The 22,872-nt window shown below is 43.4% G+C and overlaps 1 protein-coding gene across 4 annotated transcripts in view; it reads right to left on the bottom strand.

Annotated features, from left to right (window-relative positions):
• The window catches only part of arhgap46a (Rho GTPase activating protein 46a), a 42,684-nt gene that overhangs the window by 15,839 nt on the left and 3,973 nt on the right, over positions 1 to 22,872 (bottom strand). For 2 of the 4 annotated variants that reach the window (XM_042503229.2, XM_042503237.2), the window contains exon 2: positions 10,992 to 11,498. In XM_042503229.2, the coding sequence (XP_042359163.1) occupies positions 10,992 to 11,498 (507 nt within the window). Of the gene's footprint in view, positions 1 to 1,013; positions 1,164 to 10,991; positions 11,499 to 22,554; positions 22,842 to 22,872 lie in introns of those variants that run through there. The other 2 variants (XM_088086963.1, XM_042503246.2) reach the window with 2 other exon arrangements.

Genomic DNA, 22,872 nt, shown 5'->3' with positions numbered 1-22,872 from the left:
TATAGAAATGATTATGTCCTGAACATTTTCATCCACACAAGCAGTTGATCAATATATCCATAATCACTATAAGCGGTTTCCACTGTATATGGAAAGTCTAAATAAACACATAAAAGTCAACAGAGAGTGCAATAAAAGCACCATCACCACATACAACGATACGCAGGCATGAAGCCATTTGCTATATTTCATCTATTCCAAAAAATCCAAAGCTGACACGGCTGGGAAAAACAGCAGCAATCCACAAATTCCTCTCCAAACATTTAGCTGACCTCCAAAGACTTCACTCCATTTTTAGTCTGGCAGTCATAATAGCCTTGTCAAACCCATGAGACAATAACTCCAGTGTGTGTTGTGTAAAGTTCCTAAAAATACTGAATACACATTGCACTGAAACCCAGCCACATTTCCACCATGTCTGGAGAATGCACATGGTAACTTGTATAAAATAATTGCTGGTAGATGTATGTCTGTGAAGTAGCTAATGTTAGTTTCATCTGACTATCACATGGCATAAAAATCTGCCATGTGAATTACTTAGCTAACATTGGGGACAGTGAGGCAGCAGGCCACATGAAAAGAAATTGATCTGAGAGAAGTCAGGATTGCAGTAGTTCACAGCTGAGAATATCTTCACTCGGGTCCAAAGGTTAATTCTTCTCCTTTTGGTTGAGCGGCTGGGCTAACTTCAAACCCAATGGCCCACTGATAATCCCAGCAACCTAAAACAATCTGCCATCAATCTGGTCACGCTGCTCTGGTCTGCTGTCCCCTCATAATCTTCCCCCGCAATCAGGACTTTTCATTCCTCGAGTGATCAAAAACCTACCCTCTTAAACCATTGAGTGCGTCTAAAGCGGGCATTATTGCACATACACGCATGGACACAGTTGGCGGGCAGCCTGAGCGAGACACATGTGACGCAGTGCAGTATCTACAAGCTCAGTAAGCTTCCTCTCTTAATCAAAGGTCAAACAGGTAAATAAGTTTGAGGGCAGGCAAAGGAGACTTACCTTCCCTCCTGCCAAACCTCTCAAGATTCAGTGGGGTAATTAATTAGATCAAAGTGGATCACCTTCTGTCCGTGTAAATCCAAACATAAACACAGATCAGGGAAGAGCCACAGCAAGTGCTCAAAGGCTTCCCTTTTCCAAGAGCACTACGACTTTTTAGTAGAGAGTTGGGCTGTAAAGGCAGCAAGAGGATGCAGAGGGAGGAGGAAAGAGGCGGAGAGACCCCCCTCTCCTCCCCACGTCTCTCTGGAACAATGCTGAAACAATTCCCCTGAGGTCCTCCAGCCAACGGCAAACTTCCTTTAGTCCTCCTTGCTATAGCTCGGCATTCTCTCAATCTCTCGCTCTCTCTCTCTCAGGACCTTGTGCCACCCCCCTCTAACCGTGAGTCACACCACCTCAGCGGTTTGAATGTAAACAGGCTCTAATCTTCAAATGGTCCCACTGATTCACCATGCAGACAGGGCCCACAAACAGCTGGATCTCAGCCACCTGGCACAGCACCAGAACAGCGTGCCATAACCACCACTGTTGCGAAAACTCCAAGACCCCCACCTCCCCCAGACCATGAAAAAACGTTTACTACCTATACAGTATGAACACACAGAGACAGACACACACGTGTGAAGATAAGAAGCTCTGATGGATGGGAGTCACCCCAAACTACTGTTGGTTGTTACAAGCAAGTGTGAGTGTGTTATACGGGGTGGAGAGAGGGAGGGGTTGATAGGTGACAGCTGTAAACATGAGAAGCCACTGTTTGCTCTCTTTGAAACAGTGTATGTTTTCTCACTCTAGTCCTGTCAAACAGGAGGAGGTGATACAAATGCTACAAAATCATTCCCACCTCAGCAGCTGACCATTTAGCACCGGTTTGCCACGGCAGGAACAGCTCACACTTTAAACATCAAGGCTTTTCTCATAATTGGACAGCCAAAGAACACTGCGGACCTCACACATAAAACCATAATAATCAAATTCCACTTCCATCATCTACAAACAAACCAAACTTTGTTGTTTCAAACATAAAATAATCTGGGGTTCATTTAATGGCTAACTGTAAAAAAAAAAACACAACATGAATCTGTCTTCTATGTTCTAGGTGGGCGGGTAATGTACTTTATGAGGACTGACCCTGAGATACTAGTGACCACGACTTCCTGTCTGAGGAGGTCCTCTGGGGGGTTGGAGAGAGGGCTTCCCCATGTTAAACACAAACAGGAAATGCCTATGGTAACGTTCACACACTGCACCAGGGGCGGAAGTATGGACTAAATTTTAATTATAGGGAGCTTATATAGAGCTTATCAAAATGTTTCACATCATATTTGGGAAATTTTATATCCTTGGACTCCATTGGGCTCTTAGATGCTCCATTTTCAGGTCAAAGAACACAACACCTCTGTACTTTATCTTTCTCTCCTGTGAAAAACTCAGCATATAAACAACCTGTTCTTAGGGGAGTAAGGCCACATCCACACAAATGTGGTTTTTAAAACAGCATTTTAAAGAAAAACCATCTCGGTATAAACGTAAATAAAAGCGTTTTTGCAATATTTCAGAACTAATCTCTGTCGATACTAACCCACCTGAAATGCATATCACAAGACCATTCACATACAACAATCACGCACGTTTTGGTGTAAACAGGAAGCACACTGTCGACTCTGCGGTTGGTTGCTTGATTGCAGTAAAAACTACAAAGTTGGTGGAAAGCACGACCAGAAATTTCTTTACTTAGACCAACGATGAAGTGGAATTGTTACTGAAAATAAGTATAAAGCTATCATGACTGGGAAAAAAGACTGAGTCATTGAAAGCAAATGCGGCGACATACTGAAGCAGTACTGGGAGAATTATCCATCGCTAAAGGAAGCCATGGCAATGGAAAAGGAGTAGGCTACCCACATAAAAAGGATAAAATCACAGAGAGCATGTTAAGTTAGGCTTAACTTTAATATTTTGGCTTGAGGTTGTGACTGAAAAGACCCCATCGGGAAGTAAACATGGGTGTCTGTATCATCATTTTCAAAAGTCTCCGTTTCTACCCCAGACCGATTGCCCAGTTCCTCCCACTGTACAAAAATGAAGCCAAAATACCCAAGGTACTGCCCTGAAGATGTTATTTGTAGCCAGAGTCTGTTCAGTAGTGATCTCCGCAGTATTGAATTCCCTCCTGTTCACCTGAGCAATCACGAGCAGCACCACTTAATACGAGCACACTATCTGGCACACATAGCTGTCAATCATGACGTCAAACCTTCTTTTAATAGCATAAAATAACTGATTAAGTCAAACTTAAAAATGAACACCTGAACAAACATCAGTGTGACATTAACAAAAGAAATTACATGGAGCATTATGACCTTTACTTAAGATAGCCACCAGGGGGTGATCGAGATGGTTTGGCTTCACCTTTGAGGAGATGTCATGTCGTCCATCTTTATTATACAGTCTATGGTCCAGACTAAAATGCAACCCTGGAGTTTACAAACTAAAATGTGGTATGAAGTATTTTGAGGGGTCTCATTTGAAAAGCTCCAACATGCTAGAATAGTATGGACACTAGGTATAAATGTTCACTTTTCAAGTACCCATAATAACAACAATAATAATAATCTTTCCCCACTTGCCTGGCATTTTTTCAAACATAATAGATTCAAACTTAATTATAACATAATTTCAGCTAGATGGCATTGAGTAATGCGGGGAGATAATGAAGAAACTTGTGTGATGGTTAACAAAAACGGTGACACAATGAATTTGTTATGTTACATTAGGTGAAAGGATTACTGTAACAATTTCATTTCACACAACAAAATTCTGTGATTTTTCCAAAACTGTATATGATTTTCACAAATTCCATGACTTTTCCAGGACTAGATAATGTGATTGTGAAATTTCATAACTTTTCCAGGTTTTCCATGACTGGGAACCCTGGAAATAGTTATGCGTTTTAAAATGAAGATGCACTGGAGTGGATGCAGCCTGATACTGAACAGAATCATAGGCCTGTGAGGAAGTTTAGCTCAGTGTTGGGAGAGAGGGATTTTGTCAGGCTTTGTCTCTGTTGTCAGCCTACCATTGTCCCACTCAGGCTCAGCAAAGGTCTAGCATGTTCACCCCCTCCAGCACTGGCATATTGTGTTGGATGTCAGCAGGGAGTTCGGCGCGATGATCATCGCAATCGCATGACAACCAGCATGAGAGCCAGCTCCAACAGTACGACTTTAAAGTGTCTTCAACCCAAAGCCTCTAATCCCATTACACAGCTAGAACAACACTTGCAGTAAACCTCAGGTCAACTAAATAAAGTATGATTACAAAACCCTGAACCAAAAGACAGTACAATGGTGAGAAAAAACAACAGGCAGAGAGTGGGGAGATGGTGGGTGGGGGTGGGGTGTGTGTGTGTATGTGTCGGGGGGGTGAAGGAGAAGAGTGAGAGACAAGAGAGGAGGGTGTGAGCATGTGTAAATGAGAAGGGGTGGGTATTAGTCGTGGGAGAGTGCAGCAAGGGAATGAGCGGGAAGACTGGCATTCCTCAGGGCTCATTCAGGGGCCTCTGTGGCAGTGTGGGGAGCCTCACACAAAGCATGGCTGTGCCATCGTCACGGAGACGCTTCCTTTAACGACAGCAATGGACTGTGAGTAGGGGGAAAAGAAAGATGATAGAGAAGAGGCTGAACCTGAAAGAGCCATCTTCAGCCTCCAGAGTTAGACAGGAAAAACACACAGGCTCTTACGTAACTCTGAGCAGGCCTGAACTTTACTCTAACTTAATGAAAGTTGTTTAGAAAGGGTGTGTTGCCTGCTAGTTGCCTGCCTGTCAGGTGTTGAATGTTAGCTGAAGGTGGGGATTATACACAGCTATTCACCACAGAGGTTAAGAGACATGATAATTATCACGAGTGTAAAATACTTTTTTTTCAAATCCCTCACTGTTTGCAAAAAGATAATTTCACTTACATAACCATTTCTCAAGCACATGTGATCAGACACGTAGTGCATGTGCATGCATACATCCTACGCCCACATATGCACTTTCAAAACCCCTCATTCAGAACCTGGAGATAGCGTGTAAAACCTCAGAAGACAGAAAAATGTAAGATAAAATGAAATTAGAGGTCCTTTGGAAACCAAAAGGGTAATCTGATTGGCCTCCGTGGCAGCAAATCAACTTAACGGTCAGCAAATTTCAATTAGTCTCAGCAGCTCTGGTGTCGCACTCCCACAAACACAGTCTCAGTGTCTCATCACTGATCTTTATGTTGCTGCATTCAGGTCGTCTCAATAACCAACTAAATATACTACACGGACTCTGCTGTCAGCAGATGTTCAGTCTCTCCTTTCTTTTTCCTGCCTGGAATAACTGTTGTTGGAAAAGCCATCAGCTGAGTCACTTTGGTGGGTAGGGGATATGGATTTAGAAGCTCTTAAATATACCCCCTGGGAATACAGGGGTCTGAAAAACAGGGGTTATTATTAACATTGGCTGGACAGGAAGAGGAAATGAGGTCGCACAGGCCAAGCTTCTGCTGGACAAACACCTCAAAGCACAAACCAATGGGATCACTGAGATCCGCCCAGAGGAAGGAAACTGAGAAGACAAAGAGGATTCACTGAGGACAATGTCTTGTCCATTTCATCGACCTTCAAAGCTGATTTTACCTCTCCCTTTCTTAACAGTCTATCTAAAAAATATCAAGCAGAAACATAAAATCACATTCTGGGTTTGAGGCAAAGCTGGCAGCCCCCCAGTTCCTGTCAGGCACCTCCAGAGAGCCAGCTGTCCTGCAACAGCTGAACTGACGCACCTCCCTCCTCTGAGCCAAGATGTCTACCAGTTGTGCATGTCTGTGGCTCCCGCAGCCCGACCCCAGGAGAAGTACTGGGCTGGGTCAGAGGACAGCCACGAGGATCATTTTGAAGGGACAGGATGAGGCCAAACCCAACTGGATTCCAAAGAGACCCGCCTCTGGAATTGGAGAGTGTGTCTGCAACTCTATTTTGTGAGGGCAGATCCCATTAAAGCACAATGTATGAATGAGTCTTACACACACAAAGCCTGTTTCATACAGTCTCAAGTAAAAAAAAAAAACATGTTCAGGGATACAAAGAGCAGCATGTGGTGGTAAAAAATAATTTCCTGTTAGAAATGGGTGCAAGCAAAAATTTCATAAGCACCCTGAAAAATACTATCTCTGCATGCTGCAAGTCAGCTGATCCTGTGTCTTCCACAAACATCATGTCAATGTTGTGCTTGCGTAAAGACAGCGTTCATTAGACACTGAAGTGATTGTCTACACCGGTTCCATTTTGTCAGCCAAACATTCTGTGCAGTGTGCGGTTGTGGCAGTAAATATTCATGCGTAAACATTGCAGATCCTCAATACCCAAGAAATTGTCGGGTCTTGCTTCCCAGCCATGGGGTAAAAGTGAAGGGAGAGTCTGTGGGAAACTGGAGCAGAGCATGCTGCTCTCTGGCTCTGTCCAGAGACAGCAGTGCTCTGCCTAAGCTGCAAAATGGTGCAGACAGGTTTGTTCAGTGCCTTTCAATTGGGTAACAACCTCACATTTCTGCGCAAATTGTCAAAAGAATAGACTGGAAGCATGAATAAATGTCAGGTTGCGTTTACACCCATGAAGTGCAGCTGAGATGCGAGCCTTCATACAGCTGGTGCAGAAGCTGCATAGATTGCACTGAGAGCGAATCTTTTGCGTGAGACGTGCGAGTGGAAAACGCCTCTGATACGCTTGCGGTGTAGACACGAGGTGAGGCAATCACAGCAGCATGCCTGTGGCCAGTTCACAAGTGGTTACACTAGTTCTTCATAAAAACACTAGAGATATCCTACCACAGCACAGCACAGGATAAGAGAAGTTAACTGTGAAAGTAGCGTTTTAATGATTTCTAAAATAAACAAATTAAATTATGGATACGCTGCTTGAATGTGACACAAAACTGCAGATCTGTAGCCTGGGTCTAAAGAATACCATAAAGTTTGCAATTATGCAAAACATGGAATGTGTAGAGAAACAGCACTGAGATAAAAACAAAATAACGACACCGTAGCTGTTAGCCAGAGCGAAGCACAGTACAGGATCACAAGTTCAAAGTGCAACTTTTTCACTGAGGAAAAAAATAGGCACACTTAAAAACATCTGGAAACAGCTGAAATTGAGCTTACCACACCAGGAGTGTGGAGATGAAACATGTCTTTCCAGTGTGTGTAAAGATTTTGTGGTTACGTCCTCAGAGTGGCAGGAGATGAAAAGCATGAGAGGCTTGTGCTCTCGCAGTAAACATACAGACAATGTGCGACTCATTAAAAACTTAAAAAACTTTATCTACCCCATAAGATGCTCCCTCTTTTCCTAAATAAACCCGGTGGTGATTTCTCCTACATGACTCACCGCTAGACAGTCTTAAGCACAGGAGAAGAAACTTGTTTTGATTTTGCTTTCATGTGCATGTGTTATTTCTAAAAATGAAAGTGAAACGGGAATTGAAATAATGTCTCCAGCTCAGTTTTATAGTTGCTTGTGATCAGACACTTGTCACCTTTGGGGAGAGGTTTCTCATCTCCTCTTTAATGTGTAGAAGCTGATTCAACTTTGGTGTATGTACATTCAGATACACAATGAAACAAACCAGACAGAGTTGAGGTTTTAGGTGCCCAACTCTGTGTGTGCTTTCTGGATCTTTTTAAAGGAATCCAAAGGCAGTCAACAATCAGGAAAAGCGAGCTTTAAGTGTCTAATGTCAGCGTGACTGCCTTAGATTGAATGCTGGTGCACTGCTATATCATTACAGGCCTAAATGAGAGGGAACATACAAGTCATTTGGTGTTCTTCTCTATTCAGTATACCTAGACTTCCTGCTTAGAGAAAGCTCTCAGTTGACCCTTGGGGACAACCGGGTTTAAGTGTGAGCCTTTGTTCCTTTTAGTGGTCCATTATACGCCCCTGGCCCAGCCCATAATAAAAAAAGAGTCTTGTGACCCTGATGTGAACCACCTTGGGTCACTTCTGGGTTGTCTCACACCATGCTGCCTGCCATGTGTCCTCAGCAGACTTTCAACATCCACCCAAACTCTGCAGGTCTGCTGTAACTTTAAGCTTAGTGGAGGAGAGCCCACACACAGTGAGGACAGGCACAGATCACACACCATCTATGGTGAAATCCTGTACAGATGTTATCTGGTTGATGACAACAACGCACAGACACACAAACTGAGAGGTGGGTGAAATTCAATACAGATGTTATAAGCAAGCTGATCTGTAACACCTATAAGTCCTACATCGTGGAAAGAGATCAGTTTGCTTCAGTTTCCTGTGCCCGTAACCACATGTGACTGACATGTTTACCTCTGGAGACCACAGTACTTCCCTGATGAGCTCCACAGGCTCAAGTACCCAGAAATCCCCAGGACACGTGATAAGACTTGGCCAATGAGTAACAGATTTGGCACTCAGGCCGACCCACAAATGCTCCTATAAGCGTGAACGTAGATATGAGCTTTACAAAAACAGGGAGAGACAGACAGAGAAAGGAAGCGGCATCAACCAACCACTGCTTAGAATAACACACAGGGTGTGTTTTGTGGAAACTCTTCTTTCTATTATGAACCCATTTATTAATAGCCCAAAACAAAAGGAAACTGCTGCTGGAAGAACTGGGATTGTCCCATCTCCACAAAGAACAGCATTGTTTTTTTTAAAGGTCATAAGTTATTAACATTTCATCTCTGCTGAAATTTCACAGAGAAAAAAAGGGAAGACAGAAAGAACATGTAGGGACATGTCTAACACGGCTGAGGCGTTTGAACCAAAAATTGAGGAACTCAATGGAGTTACTCTATGAAACTAAAACAAGTTATGATCGGAAGTAGCATGACCAAAAAAAGGGAAGAGGACTACATTCTAATGACAGCCCCTAACAATCCTCAGCTCTGGGAGGGACAGTACATTTAGCTAACCTCAAACCACAGTGACCCTTCATTTAAACTTTCTCTCTTATCCATTGATCCTTGTCATCATCAATAGGGAGGGTAACTAAGTGAAGACAAGCATGTCTCTGAGTTTGTTTTCATCCATTATGAGCTGTCACATTCCAACGTCTCTGTGCATTTTGTGGTGGTTTCTAATTACCTGCTAAGAGATGGAGGCTGAGCATGTGAAGGGCCATATGGCTACAAAGGGTATCAAGCCTGTGTGAGCTAAAGACTCCTCAGCCTTTGAGGAACACAGCTGGCCATTGTTTTAAGGGGAGACAGAAAAGGATTTGGGAGAGGCTGAATCACTGGGGCAAAGTGGGACCCTGTGGGGGGTTTTACACCCACCATGCACAACAGAGGCAACGTAACAAGGCCTCCAGTAGTGTCATTCAACAGCCATGGCTGACCAATTAGTTCCCCCTCCACCTTTACAAAATCAGAGGGTCAGAGGAGAGACATCCTAATGGCCAAGGTGAGGTACGGGAACAGCCAGGAGGAACCGGAGAGCCAGAGTCGCCATGGTGGAGCCTCAGAAAGCCAGCAGGGTTCGCCTTGTTTATATGCAGCTGGAATGTAGCAGTTCTGCTTGTTATTAACCACAGACAACACTCTCTCCCATGCCTCTCATGCATGCACATTTCAGCTCTTACCCATACAGGGTGTTACCAGTGGTGTAATGTAGCAAAGTAATGATACTTCATTACAGTACTTGAGTATTCTTTGGGAGCATCTGTACTTCACTTGAGCTTTTATATTTCTGTCAACTTTCCCTCCACTACATTTCCTAAATAAAATGCATACTTTTACTCCACTACATTTCCTAAATAAAAAGTGTACTTCTAATAAACTACATTTCCTAAATAAAATGTATACTTTCACTCCACTACATTTCCCCTCAACATTTTAGTTACTTGCTACAAAATAAAGACGGAAGGAGGGAGGAAGGTATGGACAGATTAATGAAGGAATGGGAGGGGAGAAAAAAAACAAACAGATTTTGTTCTTTAAATCATTTAAGTTGTGAAAAAAATGTTTCTCTTCAAGTGTAATGTAAGCTCAATTCTTAAGGTGGTGCAGACATTACAAAAAAATAAACTTCATAATTCTCAAAATTCTGACTGCTTGCCTTTTTGACAGCATTTAGTTGTACTTTTAATCTCAAAACCTAATTACATTTATTGTCATAAAATTACTTTTGATACCTGCAGTAAACAACAGAAACTTAAAAACATTTACTCAAGTAATACTCCAATAGGTGACTTAAACTTCTGCCAAAGTCATTTTCTAGTAAGATATCTGTACTTTTACTTAAGTTTGGCTTTCAGGTACTTCATCCACCACTGGGCGTTCAAGTCTCTGATAACCCAGGGCCAAGATTTGTTTTAGGAAAATGAAATGAGCATTGGAGCAGAGTGGAGCCGGGTGGTGGTGGTGAGCACACAGAGGGACACTAAGACGGCTTTGGTGGCCACGTGCCAGGGGAAACAGAAGTGGCATGCCTGGAATCTGTCTTGGAGGGAAGAGACGGTGATTTGGAAGAGGCCAAAACGCAAAGCACATGACGGGGTCTCTGAATGACTTACTGTTAGGGTTCGTTCTGCACCAGTAACCCTAGCATAAAGAGGGGGGCGGGGGTGTCATGCTCTGTAACACAACTGACCGGTCTTCCCATTTGGTCGCGATTTGCTGAAATGGCTGAGCACGGTTCAAAGGCAATAGTATGGAAACACGGGACGTATGGAATGTTCAGATAAGTGAGAATGAAAATAAAAAGGCAGTTTGAGCTCAGCCTGAGTGGTCAAAAGTCAAAATAACCCTGCGAGTTCTCATAGCAGAAGCATTTGAAAGCCATTACGACTCACAGTGCCACATGTTGTGATGACTATCACATTTCCTGGTAATATAATCCACTAATGATTAAGCACAATTCCCTTTCCAGAGTTACTGTACAGACTACTGAAAATTTGGTTGGGCTTACCTCTGTGGGTCTTTATTTCCATCTGTGCTGTTTTCAGAGCTGCTTCCGTCTCCCTGCAATCTGCTCTCCACTGCCGGGTCCAGTTCAGAGTTGGCAGCCTCCTCATTGGTGTCCGGAGCTCTGGGAACAGGGCCGTCTCCGTCCTGCTCGGCCAGAGGTGTGCAACGTCCCTGGCTCCCTACACTGCTGATACTCCCTGTGGTACTCTGGTGGTGCCTGTCCACGCCCCCTCCAGCCCGCTTGGCCTCACTGCATCGTCTCATGGCCTGAAGCTGGGAGAGGGGCACTATATCAGCTCCCTGGGGTCGATGCCAGACTGTGCGGCGCCCGGTGGAGTTGTAGTAGTAGAAGCGACCACTGTGAGGGTCGAAAAGCTCCCACCACTGGTTGCCGTCTGCCTGGCGGATGGGAACGCCTGACGGGGGATCCCAACCGCACTCTCCAGTGGTCAAGTTCACATACATACGCTCCCGGGAGCGTGGCTCCAGGATCTCCACCCAATCAGAGCTGAAAAGAACAAACAAGGTATTATTGACAGCAGAAAATGACATCACATTATCCTCCAACAGGATGATGCACTAGAGGCCACGTTCACGCCTGAGTACTAATCAACTCGACAAGCAGTAAACAACTCACACTGTTTGACAGACTGAGAGACCCAAAAATGCCCGCTTGCCCATATGGAGAGAGTGTCAATGTTTGTGTCCCCTACATGCATCCATCCATCCATCTGTGTGTGTGTGTGTGTGTGTGTGTGTGTGTGTGTGTGTGTGTGTGTGTGTGTGTTAGCAATGATGTCATCTCTTTGGTAGGCAATGGAGCAGCAGGAGTGACGGTGTGCATGTGTGTTTCCTTAATAAGAGGACAGGTGGACACTCTCAGTGAGACACCAGGCATGGAGTCAGCAAAGCCCAAAGAGAACCATGCGCTCTAATGCCGAAACCACCGAGCTTAACTACCATCACAGAGCACAACACACACACACACACACACACACACACACACACACACACACACACACACACACACACACACACACACACACACCGAAAAAAGAGACAGTGGACAGGGGAGGTGAAAAAAGAGATAAAGGTAGAGAGATAGATAAAGAAAAAGACAACCCAGTTTGCATTGAAGAATGCAAACGCACAGATAAGAGGGTCAACCAATTATACACAATTAGACCATGAACTAAATTTAAGAGAACTTATAGGACACTATCTGTGTTAACCCCATGAAACCTGGATCAATATAAGTTTTTTTTTCTTTCCTTTTTTAAGACTATTTTTTTAGGGTTTTCTTGCCTTTATCATAGTGCAGTCAGAAAGAGACAGGAAAGGGGGAGAGAGAATGGGGATGACACGCAGCAAAGGGCCACAAGCTAGAATCGAACCCGGGCCACTGCTCAGGACTCATACATGGGGTGAACACTCTACCCACCCCAGTATAAATTTTCTTATGCTGCACTCCAATGCCTTGAAATTGGAGCAGATTGTTTGGATTTCTTTCAAATATAACAACATATGAAGATGTTATAGATGCATTTTATCAGCACATTTTTTTGCTTATTTTCAGGTGGCTGTCTTCTAACTATTTTTGCTCATTTTTGGACCATGGCTTGTTAAGTTGCTCATTACTTTCTCTCTGTGTTTTTGAAAGAAACTAAACCAGATTTTTAAGGGTTAAAAAATGTGTGGCATACTGCATTGAATGAGATCCCCCACATTACAGGTGTATGCTGTAGCAACCTATAATCAGGTCAACAGATATGTCTAATAAATAAGCGAGGACGGCAGTTTGCTGGTGCTATATATTCAGGTCATGCTACCCTTTAGTGGGCTGCATTATGTCTCCTTTGATCTAGTTCCCTGATGCAGGCCTTAACTGTGCCAGCAAATCCATGTGGGAACACCGCAAACAGCCAGCAAGACCTCTTTTCCCCAGTCTCAGACACAGTAGATGTCTAGATCAGAGCCAGAGAAAAGACTCAAAATATCCAATAAATCACCATGCTCCTTTTCTCATCTCCTTCAATGACCCCTTGAAGGTTTTGGCAAGGTTAGGTAATTTATTGTCTTCGGTATCCCACCCAACCCTAGCTTAGTATCTTTGAGAAAAAAGTAGCAGTAAGGAGGAATTAGTGTCACAACAATCCGCCACAGGTTTGGATATTTTCCCAGCTTTCTCGGGACAGAGAGGCTTTTCTTTTCTCCGTCACAGTTGTTTGGGGTTTGAGCCTGTTGTCCAGGCTACCTGTGATGATCAGAAGAGCACAAAGCTACAATGTCCATCACGTATAACTACATTTGTTCCTCATGTTCATGCCAACCATCCCTGTGTGCACCACCAGCCTCAGAAATAGACACGCGGGAGTCAGTCAAGTCTGCCAGGGTTACAATGTCACTGTGCTGAATGCATCTCACTGGAAAACAACAGCTGTTCTCCATTTTTACTTGAGTAACTTTGACATACCTGTTCATCAAGTATGAAGTATCAATCTACATGTTTTATGTGACAGCACCAAGCTCTACATAGGCTGATTTAACAGGCAGGTAAAATAAGGAAGAGCAGAGGATATAGGAGCCTTTCACAAACTGTCTTCCCTTGCGTCCCAGTGCTATATGCTGGGAGGCCATCTGGTCAAATCTCTCACACCAGCAAGCAACCCTGACCTTAGTGGACTCAACACGAAATGTGTGTTTTTCACCCAACTGGGATGACAAGAAGCTGAGAGCAAAAACGTAGCCACATCCACACCGTTACGTCTCCATACACTCAAGTGTTGTAGCACCATTTCAGAATCAACCTCCATCCATACTAACACACTTTAAAAAGCTTGGCCTTTCACGTACACTGGGCATGCGTGTACCGATGTAAACAGGAGGCAGATTATCTAATATATTATACTGAGGTTGGCAAAAAGTTTGACCAGATATTTTTTTTGCTGGACTGACCAAAAGGTGAAACTGTTGCTGAAAGAAACACGAGTATGGTGGTAAAGGCTGCAGAAAACAGATTGGGAGTAATTGCAAACCAAACACAGCAGCACACAAGACAGATACTGGCAGGGGGCAATTTCCATCACTAGAGGAAGAAGTAGCAATGGGAAAGGAGTACTCACACAAGAAGGATGAAATCACATAACGTTTGAAGTCCCAGTTATAAGGCTTGGGCAGTATCTTATTTTACATAGCTTCATATCCCCCTAAAACTTCACAGGGTATATGGTACATAACGGTACAAACGGTATTCAGTGTGAGACGCCCAGAATACTGACGAGGCTCAATTGCATCCTTAACTCATCATAAAACACACTTCATTCACATTTGACAGAAACAAAATGAAATTCACCCAAACTGTCCAGGTTACTCTTGCCAGTAATCTAGTTAGTAAATCCACTGTTCCAAAAATACCAGCTCCAGTTTGGTCAAAATAAATTCTTAATTTATCAAGTTCGATGTAAAAAAAATGCCATTATTTCCCCTCGGAAATTATTTCCCCTTTATAGAAAGAAGTCCTGTATTTATGATGGTATTTTAAAACATACCTCCTGTGATTTCTAAATACTCACTTAAGCTGTAATACCGTTATACCCCCCAAACCTGCTAGCTTTAATGTTTTGGCTTAAAAAGTCATGACTGACAAGACCCACTCGGGTAGCAAATGTGAAAGTTTGTGTCATTATTTTCAAAAGTCTCCATTTCCACCCGGAGTTTTTAAATTAAAATAGGATCAACAGTGCTTTCAAAGGTCTCCATTTTAGGGTGTCCAAATCACCAGAAGAGTGGGGGCACTAGGTACAAACATAGCAATAGCTATGTGTTTTAAAACTATAACATATTATTGTGGACGTAGCCTGCCTGTCAGGGTTAAAAAATATGTGAATGTCTTTATCTGTGTTGCAGCAGTTGGACAAAATATAGCAGAGTAGTGTGAGGCACTACAACGAGGAAGATGACTTACAGACTGATTAGATTCGCAACACTTCATGGGAAGGAAGCCTTGCAAATAATGGGGCATTCAAGGCAGAGGCCAAACAGTCAATACCACCCCACACATACCAGAGCCTCCATCCTTTTACTGCTGCTGGCCTCCAAGTGAGGCCTTCCCACTCTGAGAAAGTGATCTCTCCATGCTGCATTCCTTGTTATTTAGTCCTCTGTTTGTCATCACTCTCTGTAAATGCAATTTTTGTATCAGAAAACAAATAAACCAATGCTGTATGAACATGCAGTGAAAGAAAGCTGGGTGTCCCTCTCTATGCTTTTCTGACTCTATGTCAGTGATGACACTGGGGAAACCAGCACATATTTTAACATGCCCAACCGTGTCCTGAACACCCCAACAGGAAACCGGGTTTTGAGGGTCAACTGTGGAGGCCGTGGCTGACGAGTTTAGCAGCACGGGGTGTAGTGGTTGCATAAGGACTGTTCCCTCTGGGTAAATAAACAGCAGTTTAAGCTGAGAGCGAGCCTGCTGGGCTCTGTTGACACGACCAGATAAGCAGGAAGACGGCCCGGTGTTCGGGTTCTGAAATTCCTGGTACATCACGTTTGGGGAAACAACATGAGTAATGTTCATTACATGGGTTTGTCTAATACAAAGGGACTTGTCCTCTGCAAGATTTACCACGACTGTGATCCACACAGTATTATTTCCTTTCTTTTTAATTGAAATTAGATATATTTACACCATGAAAACATCATTTATTCTCACCATTAAATAATCATGATTTATCATGAAACACTGAAAACTGCTATAAATTTCTGGTGAAAAGTTGCTGTCTGTAATACCGTTTAAATGTACTTAAGCCTACTTCGCTTTAGGCGATTCCCTGACTCAAAAGACAGACATAAAAGTATACAGCAGGGCTCCAAACATCTGAGGCAGTCTGCCTCGTGCTGCAAATGTTCATAAATGGTTTGGAATGCAGTCTGCACCAGCTCAGCGAAGTTTAACTCTAACAGAAATGTTTTATATTGAACTAAAATTAACTTATTACACACACAGCCCTTTGACTGAAGGACACAGCACCTGATTTACCTCTGGGGAAAGTCAATCTAATTGAAGCAGACTTGCATGCCAGAGACCTGTGTTGGGGGTTTGTGTGGTCCTAAACCAGCATCTGATTGCCTTCAGTAAACACAGACAGGAACATAGAGACTTGAGGAGCAGGATTTTGCAGATTCCATTAGAAATAGTTTTATTAATGATAACTTTTTCCTCATTTTCCTTGGATTTTTTTTTTTTGTTTGTTTGTTTTGTTGAGGAATCGTCTGACAGTGTCTCATTTTGCAGCTAGCATACATTGTTTAATTGTTAACAGTCGGTTCATCATTCACCTGGTGACAAAAAAAATGCCCCCAACTTTGAAAGATTTGGAAATCTAAGTATAAAGCACAATGTCCTTTTTCACTCTTGTGTGTAATAACACATTCTGAGCTCTCCCATGGCACACAGGATCTTTGTCTCCCATTTGGGTCAAGGAGAGGCTTCAGCAGCCTATGGTTATTCCACAGCGACTAAAAATAAAGCTTGTCAAATTGAAAAAAAAGAAGCCTGTAAACAGAGGTTACCACTGAGGCCAAGAGGCCAATACTGAGGCAGACGAACAGACGGACAGACGGACAGACAGACAGACAGACAGACAGGCACATACACACACACACACACAAGCACACTTTCTTAACCATCTTCTTACTCAGAGTCCCAATGTGTCAAAAGGTCTCCTTCTGAAGGAGAAATACTTCATTCATCATCCACAATTTATAGCCAGCTCCAAAAATAACTGAGAGCGGTTTCCCAGAGTGAGGGAAACAACAGAATATAGCTCATGGAATCTGCCCCATTGTTCGAAGCCAACGCCAAAGTGTAAATGGCACTTTTCCCAGCAACGGTAAACATAGAAGACTGAACAATACATTCACTAGAAACAGGGCAACAAGCTGTCTTGTGTCATTGTCCAGCTTTGGATTTCAAAAAACTCGGATACCACTGTGGTTGTTGATTTTGTCAAAAAGATAAACAATACAAAGAGAGAAAAGATTGTTTTTTTTCTGTGTAGCATAGAGTCTTGACCAAACTATGGTCACAGTGTTTGATCAGATAATCTGGTAATGGCTGAAATGCAGCTTCATGCTTCAATGCCATTGTGGCATGTCTGATTGACTGATAAGACCCCTTCAGAAACTGAGCCAAATGGGGGGTATTACTGCATTTATTTATCCATAAACTTGTTAAAGGTGAGATAATAGAAAGAAACAGCGAGCCAGCCACAATCCCAGTTACTAATCAGGACTCTTGGAGGGTAACCTCTAACCTTTTCAAACAACAGACTATTCTGAGCTGTTGCCTGTGACTATCCCTTGAGGACCTCCGCAGGCTCTGCAGTTCTCACACAGGGCCTGCCATTCATCTCGGAAACCTTAGTACTCTGTTCACCAGACGCAGTAACAAGTGCCAAGCACCACCCTGGCTGGTATATTTGCTGGCCTGCTATTTTCTATTTAGAAACATAAAACATCCTTTCTCCTAACATACCGGCCTTAAAATAAGTCAGAGAGGAGGAAGGAATTTCAGCTTACCTGGCTGCACAGGTACAAAACTATTAAAGATGTAGCAACTGTGAGAAACCACTTGTTATGTGCTCTCACTAGACAAGCAGAGACCTGTATGTCAGTATAATATAAGGAGTGATCTGCCATAAGCAGACTGCTGTTTGATTATGTATAAACCATGTGCAAAGTCTATTCAGGATGGCTGCTAGGCAACCTGCTTATCTAAATATTGTAAAACAAGAGCAGGGACATGGAGCGACTACTGAGTGCTTGGCAGCAGTTCCAGTAGCTGTGACTAATGAAGAGAGTTATCGTAAACCTGGCATGTTGAGCTCTGTGGCCACGGTCCTGTTCACTGGAGTGAAGACGGCAGCAGCTCAAGCGTGTGGAGCTCCATCGGCAGCATTGCAAGACACTACTGAATTGACATACACACAGAGACCCCTCTAAAAAATTATATCTGGGTTCACTTTTCTTCTTCTTAAATAGTCAGGATGTTTGGCTGCTGGTGTTATTAAAAGGCGAGTCCAATATTTTTAGTCTTTGATGTTTTTGTATTATTTTGTAGCTTCCCAATAGGGTTCTCTATGCATTCAAACCCAAACATTTAAATTTGGTCAAAGTACGTATGTTTTAGCGTCAAAATGCTATTTTACCAGGCCCTTCTAAAACATTTTCCCTCTTTACCCTCATAGATTTCTATATGATGACGTTGCTACCAGGCAGATAATAGGCAGTTAATCTAAAATTAATCGAAAATCAATCGAAACCAACATTCAGAACCTCTAACCGAATAATCTTGCCCATGTCGGTTATTTAAAAATTCTGTTCATCTCAAACACTCTGTTAATCTTCTCCAACTCTCACAAATCTGGTGTGAGTCTCATGCTTTTGGGCTCGCATATATAAACTCCCTAGCCAATGTAACATGCCCCTCTGTGACTGAACTAGGGCTGCAGCTATCGAATATTTTAGTAATCGAGTATTCTACTGAAAATTCCATCGATTAATCGAGTAATCGGATAAAACATATTTTTGTTTAGTTAAAGAGCAATTATAAATATACATGAGACAATAAGACATTTCACCTAACAATGAACCATTGGTTTCCTTTTTTAACGACCCAGTTAGCTTTATTATGTTTTTATTTTCCACCCTCATCACTCTGCAGCGCTGTGTTTTTACAGATTAAATAAAGCCTGTATGAAAGGCACGTCAGCCACGCATCGACAGTAGTCATAATTAATAGAAACCTAGCCCTCCGCAGGGCTAACGTTATGTTAGCAAGGTACAGTAACGTTAATCTCATTAATTAGTGCTACGTTAACTTCATTTTGCCTCGTCTCGCATGACGGTCCTCCGCTCTCGGAGTAAACAGGGTGGCCTCGGTGGAGATGCTGCAGCATTGAAGACGTACTGTTGTGGTATGCAAGCGCTGTCTTACAGTGAATACACGCAGCAGTGTTCGCCTCGGTGTCCAGCTTGAAATGCTCCCACACTTTTGACATTTTCTGCCTTTTCTTTGTGCCTTTCTCTTCGCTTTCGTCGCCTTCTTCGTCGTTACCTCTTCATCCATGGTTAAAACCAAACATATCCGCCGCCTCTTTTTTATTCCTTTACGTGCGTGACGTCCGTGCGTTGTGTCGCATTAGAAGTAGTCCGGGCGAAATACCATGCTTTGAGCTGGCAAAATTAAACGATTCCTCGAGGCAGAGAAAATTCCTCGATCATTTTTTGTAATCGAGTTACTCGAATTATTCGAGGAATCGTTTCAGCCCTAGACTGAACCATGCCTTCTTTAAGGACTGAACCTTCGTTAAGTACTGACCCTCCACAGCAGTCGTAACGTAGCATCATCTAGCTCAGACAAGGGTCCGACAACTACATGGCTGTGTTTGTGCAATAGTTTCAGATTTTATTCATGTTCAGGCTGATTTTGTGCTATACGTTGAACCTGCTGCACGTGTAATAATGTTACTTGTTACCCTAAGAGGCTGGAGGGAGGTATACATTTATTCCCCATTCAAAAGCCAAACTCAAGCCCTGAAAAGTTTGGGGTTAGCTGACTATCAATCTGATATGCTACCGAAGGTATAACTGCTGAATGTATACATGCTACTTTAGCTTTTTAACTCTCAAGACCTAACCTTTTTACATGATCCAGTGATAGGAAACAGGGAAACTGACAATATTAACCAGCCTTGTGTCTTTGCAGTTTGTGCAGATTACAGGTGTTTGGCTTCCATATGTTCCCTAAAACAGCCTCAGTTCACTGTCTGAAAGGGCTGCCTGACACCAAGGTAAGACAGTGAAAACATTACACTGACTATGGGTAAGTATCTTTCAGGGGACACAGCAAGGAATGTTAGGCAAGAAATGATAGGTCAGCTAGGGCTGCTGCGTTTCTGCCTTCATATTTCCATTGCCAATGGTTGTCGTTGATAGTGAAGACATAAATCAGGTTTGAGGGAGGCCAATCCACATCAGAGGCATAATTCAGGCTTTGCAAAGGCAAATGTTTGTTTCCTGGAAGTCTCCACTGAACAAAATGTTTCTGTTAGAAACAGAGCCTGGACGCGGTGTATGTGGGTCGTCTCTGTGCAGGATGTGCGAGTAGGCTCGTACACTCCACCCAGGTGTCCAGAACAATCAGGGGGAGAATGCACACGTTTCAGATGACAGAAAAAAGCCCTGCACCTGTCATACTCACATTCTTTGGCTCTTTTGTTTAACACCTCCTGTTCCTGCCTTGTCACCAAGGTTAGAGGTCAGTGGATCACGTGGCACAATTTGTCCCTGTGTGTGTGTGTCTCCTACTTAATTTAACAACAAACAAACCTGTATAATGCCTGCTGAGTCTGTTATAGATTAATGGACTTCTGGGAGGCGTCTTGGCATTCTTCCCCACAGAAACTCTCGTAAAGTTAATGTTCAGGGTTAGGATGCTGTATACTGTTCTCTGACTTTAACAGTGATGTGCTTTGTAAACCAGACCCACGGGGCTGCATACTGCCTGTCTTGTTTACTCTTTGCCCCTTGTCATGATTTATACAGGTTTATCATCATTATGTTGATTCTATGCTGTACATTGTTGGGTTGCTTTCCCTTGTGGCCAAATGTTATCTATCTTCTGGACAGCCCCTGAAGAACTCGGATGATCAAAAGGGTCTGGAAAATCTAAGGACAAGAACTTGGGATGATCAGACACCTTAAATAAATTAACAAATGCATTGTAATATCTTTGGTACTTTCAAAAGCCTACATAAATTTATGACTTATACATTAATACAGATTTGACCATGCTAACACAGAGACTGTGTTATTGGACAAGGTAAGTTTTTATATATTTTTTTTTAAATAGGAAACAGTGTGGACGTACAGTGTTTTCAGATTTAACCACATTAATGGGGACATGGCCTAAAAAAAGATTCATACCTTTTTCTACTTCACCCCCCACACACACACACACACACACCCCACCCCCACCCCAACCCCACCCCTCAGCAGCAGTTGTCAGTGTCCATTCCTCACTCCTCGTGTGCTGACATTGGCAAATAAGTTCAGGGGTCGTCTTTCACTGCAAGACGCGTAAGGCACGATAGAGCCGGCCTTGTGTTAACCGGCCCAGGCACCAGGGCTGCAGGTTGCCAAGGGGAGAGAGGTAAAGCACATTAAGACCAAACAGCCGGGCATCCACATGCCTGGCAGAGAGCACAAGGCTGGCATGGGAGGATAAAGATGAACAGAGGGGGAGAGTCCTGAGCTCACTCTGTCACCTGACTCTACTCCAAAAGGCCTGCACGGATAAGACGCTAACAAGCTGTTTATACTGGGCGTGACAGCTCTGTTATGACAGCACTGATCTGAAAAAGCAGTAGAGATACTGTACAGTCCCGTGATGTGCCAGTTAAGAAAGTGAAGCATTGCATCCCTGATCCACTGGAGTTTGTCTCTTGCTGCAGTTGTAAGAGGGAAGAAAATTCACCCACAGATCTAACACCTTAGAGGCAAACACTGCCTTCCTGCCAATTTCTGTGAACTCAGACGCAATAATTCTCCCGCGGCAGCCGTACAACCAGAAAATGTCATCATCACTCAATAAAGATGAGTAAATGCACTTCCAATGAACTTTTTCATGTTGTCCAGTATTGACTGAGAACAGCACATTTGACAGTTATGAGTCACTTGAGTGACTGCACACTCCAAAAACCACAAGAACCTGATGGTGTGGTTTGGTCTGTGTGCTGTTTGCTGGGCTGATACGAATGTGTGTCACTGTTGGACATGGGGTCTATTTTAAAACCATGGCGTGGTAAAAACTGCAAAGTGGATGTTGAAGCTTTCAACACAATGCCAGACTACACTGCCTTCAGCAATAAGAAATACAAAGGAATATATTGACTGCTTGCTTGTGAAAGACAACCACGTGAACACACTGATCTGACCGAGTGAAGTCAGAAAAAGACTCCTTTTTGCTGCAGCCACCAACAGTTTCTTGTTGTACATAAATCTGGGGGCTCTGGGAACAAAAAATAATGGTTACCTAGTTGACAAGAATGTCCTGTGATGACTCAGAGTCATATGCATTACAAAGCCTGCCAAATGCACCCTATTCTAAAGCCTGTGATGGAACAAAACAATGCAGCCTATTGTCAGATCAACAGGCCGACTTCATTCAGCGAACTGTCTGTGGTGCCTCCACAGAGGGGAGCCCAGCCAATCCCAGCCGTGGTGGGGCGGAGCTTGGGACATGTATACGAGGTCTGGGGTGACCTCCTTCAACAGCTGCCCTAATCCAGAACTAGAGACAGTTTCCCCTCTCCATTGGCACCGGATTAAACTGGATCTCACAAGGTCGTTCTGCCATCTTCAGTAAGGCTAGTCTTTCCCATGCTGCTGTCCAACTAGCGATTTTACATGGCCTGAGCAAATTCATTCCCCGTCAATGCCAAAATGTTCACTGCAACAAACTGATTTTTCATGAGATGTGAGATAAAAGTGCCTACCTCGCCACCGGTTCCAGCAGAGCATTTCAGTGTTGGCAGTGTTGAATGTTACTTCAGATGCCCTCTCGCTATAATCCGCCTACAAACTCGCTGTGATTTCTGTGTGGAGAGTATTGTCTTGTCCTGCCGTCCTCCCTTCTCCCACGAATGCTGCAGCTTTCAGCAGAAATGCTGGGAACTTCCGGCCCCCTTGCTGCTCCGCTGAACAGTCACTGTCTGTCTGAGACAGAGCTCAGCAACAGGGTCAATAAATTCCCTTTTATAGGGGTAAGCCTGACCAAACAGAAGTCCCTGTCCTTCCTAAAATCCACCCCTTCT

The sequence above is a fragment of the Plectropomus leopardus genome, chromosome 2 (assembly GCF_026936395.1).
Source record: "Plectropomus leopardus strain MGB_pleo_1.0 chromosome 2, ASM2693639v1, whole genome shotgun sequence".
NCBI classification, from domain to species: Eukaryota; Metazoa; Chordata; class Actinopteri; order Perciformes; family Serranidae; genus Plectropomus; species Plectropomus leopardus.
This window is presented reverse-complemented; position numbering and strand designations above follow the sequence as displayed.